The 4,642-nt window shown below is 39.1% G+C and overlaps 1 protein-coding gene across 1 annotated transcript in view; it reads right to left on the reverse strand.

Moving 5' to 3' along the window:
- LOC106534425 (retinal guanylyl cyclase 2) overlaps positions 1 to 4,642 on the reverse strand; it is a gene marked incomplete at its 5' end in the record, with an annotated part of 34,953 nt that overhangs the window by 7,653 nt on the left and 22,658 nt on the right. The window contains 4 exon segments of the mRNA XM_014031049.1: positions 929 to 1,052; positions 1,458 to 1,621; positions 1,948 to 2,096; positions 2,170 to 2,313. Coding sequence (XP_013886503.1) covers positions 929 to 1,052; positions 1,458 to 1,621; positions 1,948 to 2,096; positions 2,170 to 2,313 — 581 coding nt within the window.

The raw sequence follows: 4,642 nt of genomic DNA on the forward strand, positions 1-4,642 counted from the left end.
TTATTTATTTATTTATTTATTACTTTTTGTTGCAGTGCTGTTTATAAGCGTTTGTGTAATCGTTGTCAGCCAGTTTGTTGGAAACCTCCTGGTTATCTGCTCAGCTTCGTCTCCTTCACCTCTTTCCAGGAAGTGGTTACAAATTTTCCTTTCTCGAAATCGCCAGAAAAGGTTCAATGGTTTTATCACTGCTCCATCCATGTTGCTGTATTGCACTGCATGCTCATATTCCTAAACAAAAGTGTCTCTCTCCAGGAGGAAGTTTGCACAAATAACACTTTTCTTCTGTCAATCTTTTTTTTTGTTTATCTATCTCAGGGATAATCCACGGGCAGCGTGCTTTACTCGCTTCTGTTCCCTTAGAATCACTGGAGAGGAGGTTCTGAAACAGCGTGGCTGTGCGCGGTTGAGCACACTGACACATTGGGCCGAGACCAAGCCAAGCCAAAACGTGTACAAGTGGGTCCGTGGAGATGGGACTATTGTGGTAGTGTTAGCAACACTGAAAGACTAATTGTTACCATGTTACGGTTTGTTTTCACACCTTAAGTGAACCACACCAGAGTTTGTTTGGAAGCAGACCACCTGAAAGGTGGGTCTTATTCTGGTTGTTTGGTGTGCATCAAGGTTTGCATGAGTGTAAAGGTCCAGACCAAAGGGAGAAATGATCACTGGTCCATTTAAAGCAGACCAAATGTGTCAGGTGTGAATACACCTTTAAAGAATTGATACAGTACTTGGAAATGAAATATGATATTTTAGTATATTGATATATTCTTACACCTCTACATACAACACATTCATAAATTTGAGCATAAGACTGACAACAGCTGCAAAGGTTTGAACCAAGGAAGAAAATTTTCACAGATTTCAACGAACAGACACCTACAGAACAAACAACACTGGCAGAAGTTGGAACAGTTTATACCTCAATGGGTTCACTGAGAGCTGAGATGGTTGTAAATCCAACAATGTCACTGAAGTAAAGCGTGCAGTCTGAGTAATGTTCAGGTTGGACTGGCTTCCCTTTCTTCAGAGCTTGAGCCACTGACCTGAAACATACATTCATGTGTGACTTCAACTGATACATGCTTTGATTTTGTTCAAGATGTTTTTACCTCGTACTTTTTTACGTAGCATAAAGAACAATCAGGAGATAATGTCAAAAAACAAGCTTCAAGAATTCCTCTATTTGTTCTGTTTTGTTTACTACAAAGAAAAGGGAGTCATGTGACATACATAGAATAAAAGTTCATTTGAAGCTGAATTCCAGCATTTTACTGTAGATGTGAAACCACAAAAATAGCTTTTGTGTTTGAGTAATTAGTTGACTATGTCCAATAATATTAATGTAAATACTTCGAATTATCTTCGGACATTACAATTTCAATGAGTGAATATTCAGATATTTGTTGGTTTTTATTGATTTTAACATTTCTTTAGGAATTGAGTCTTACTTTGGCAGAAGCTGTCCAATCAACTTCTCAGTCTTGTTTCTTTCAACCTCCAGTTCATCTGTTCGTTCCCTAATAAGATCCTCCAAGTTAGAACTGTATTGTTCCAACATCCGTAACATGGAGTCAATAATGTTTGCCCTCCTCCCTCTGCTGATGCCTCGAAACTAAAAATTTAAAACCAGCAACAGAATACTTTCAGGAACAGACTTCTGAAGAACCACTGCAACAAAAATGTACCTAGCAATAGAAAAAAAACTACAAAAAATTTATTCTTGGAGCTGTTTAACACTTTATCACTGACCATGATTATTTTAGGAGAACTGATTTTTAAAAACTGATCTGAATATGTCATTCATGAATTTATGTCTGATGAACTGGGGAACTGTGCAAAACTAGGCTCTTGTGTCCAAATATGATTTATGCTACAGTATGGAGCACATTCAGGCAGTCTGATCACAAAACAAGATAATTTAAACAAGGCATAATGCACCTGTTTAAAAATGTCATCAAAGCTTGGTCTTTTGCTTGGATCTTCATTCCAACATTCGCTCATCAGATTGAGACACTCTGCAGGAGCTTCATCCACTGAAACTACTGGTCTGAAGACAGGAGGGGGGTTCTTTAAATGCTCCACAATTTCTGTGGGATAGACAGACATTCAGACAGTTGGTCAGACAGAATGACCAAAAAATGCTTTTCAGTCCAGTCTTACCATGAGCAGGCATATCCATCATAGCATACGGTGGTGTTCGTGAGATCACTTCCTGTATAATGATGGAAAAACTGAAAACATCTCCAGAAAATGAACCAGCTTGTCTTTGACTCTTCAGAAGCTCTGGAGCTGTCCACAGGAGATCTGAGAGACAGACCAAAGGGTTAACAGCTTCAACCGAACACAACATAAAGACAAGTTTATTATAACAATAAAGATAAAAGTAAAGAGATATTTTGTTATAGCATTAATCAATAATAAAAACTGTAATTTTAATACTGTAGTGTACTCTGAGGCCCCCATTCACATGGGTTTTTACCCATCCCCATTCACCAATACCAATGATACTGTACAGTTTTCATTAGTTGTTTTGGGGTTGTTGTTGTTGTTGTTGTTGTTGTTGTTGTTGTTGTTGTTGTTGTTGTTGTTTTTTTGGGGGGGGGGGTGCAAAAACAAAAAACAGAATATAAAATCTAAAATACAAAATACAATAGTAATAATAATAAAAATAATATTAGTAATAAAAACTAGAAGTGCTCAGAGAGTGCCCAGAGGTTTAAACCTGAACAATGAAAGTGAACCTTATTTTACTTTCTAGAGAATAACACACCTCAAAAATTTTGGAAATACTATTTGTCCAATGTAAACTGTAAATTTCCTTTCTTTTTGTCACTTGTAGATGTAAACAGTTTCAGTGACTGCAAGCTTGCAAGCCCCATGGACAGATGAAGACCAAAAACTGCTTGTAACTTGACTAAAGGGCACTTCCATTCTCACTAAGAAGGAAACAGTGTCAGATCAACCAATTATTTCAGAACAAGACACCTTCACTGACAAGGCATTGTACACATCTACACAAGATGTGCAAAATATTATTTNCACAGACCCCCACCAGATCCACAGACCCCAACAGACCCACAAACCCCAACACAATCACAGACCCCAACACAACCACAGACCCCAACAGACCCACAGACCTCAACAGACCCACAGACCTCAACAGACCCACAGACCTCAACACAACCACAGACCTCAACAGACCCACAGACCCCAACAGACCCACAGACCCCAATACAACCACAGACCCCCACCAGATCTGCAGACCTCAACAGATCCACAGACCCCCAACTAGGGTTGGGCAATATTGGCAAACAAATTAATCACGATTAATTGTGGTATTTAGCCGATAAGGATTAATACGATGATTAATGACCTGGAGTCCCTGCATGTCCTCGTCATATGACCAATTTAAATCACTCTAGTGGGAAAGATTTGTTCTCTGTAAAAATCTGTTCCATACTGTGTCAAAAGTACAAACTTCAGGCTAAACATCAACTTTTAAATTGTGTTAATAGACCAAGTAAAACTGGACTTATAACAAATAAATCAAAGGACTTTATTTTAAATGTTCGGCATATTTAAAGCGGAGAGGAGCATTAAGCGGACTGACCAAGGAAATATCCAGTCAGTCCGCCTGGTGGCATTAATCGTATTATCACAAGTCAAAAACAATAATCGATTAAAGTTTTTTCAACCATTAATTGCACAAGATATGATTTTTCCAAACCCTGTCCCCAACAGACCCACAGACCCCAACAGATCCACAGACCCCAACAGACCCACAGACCCCAACAGATCCACAGACCCCAACAGACCCACAGACCCCAACAGATCCACAGACCCCAACAGATCCACATCAGGGTTCATTTAGGACAATAAAACTAAATTAAACATGTGGTCTAATGTTTACTTTCTTTTAAAGGATGGTTTGGTCACTTCCTGTCACCTCAGCATGTTTCTGTAAAGAAATGAATTAAAGCAACACGTCTGCTGAGGACTAACACATTAATAAAATCATCTTTAATTGAACTCTGAGGAAAAAGATGAACCTTGGGTGTAACCTGAGGTGTTGTGAGATTATGGGCTCTGTTTGCTGAGTTGTTGTTAACAAACAGCTGAAGTTTTGTCTTTGTTTCTCTGCATGACTGCAGATGTTTAAAACTTTAATCCTTTCTGTCGTTCGAACTCTTTCTGTGGATCAGATTAGAAACAAATCAACACACTGAATAAAAACAGGAAGAGTGGCTTTAAATTATCTACAGATAAACTGCTGTCAGTCAGAGATCTGATGAACCGGAGTTCCACAAGGATCAGCTTTAGGCTCCATTTAGTTCTCTAGTTTTATTACAGGTTTTTTTATTATTATTATTATTATTATTATTGTTTTAACTTGAGGAGGATTTTCTCTGCAGTGAAAGTGCTGCTTTATGCAGACGACAGCAGATTCTATTTACTTTGACGTGGAGGGGTGGGGGGCACAACTGACAGACCTCCTCAGGACTGGTCCTCCCCTCAGAGGTGGAGGGGTGGGGGGTAAATGTAGGTCAACGTCTGCACACAGAGACTGAACTCAGCACCACCACAGTGTTATCAGGACACACACACACACACACACACACACACACACACACAC

This window comes from Austrofundulus limnaeus, unplaced genomic scaffold (genome assembly GCF_001266775.1).
Source record: "Austrofundulus limnaeus strain Quisiro unplaced genomic scaffold, Austrofundulus_limnaeus-1.0 Scaffold1169, whole genome shotgun sequence".
Lineage (NCBI taxonomy): Eukaryota > Metazoa > Chordata > Actinopteri > Cyprinodontiformes > Rivulidae > Austrofundulus > Austrofundulus limnaeus.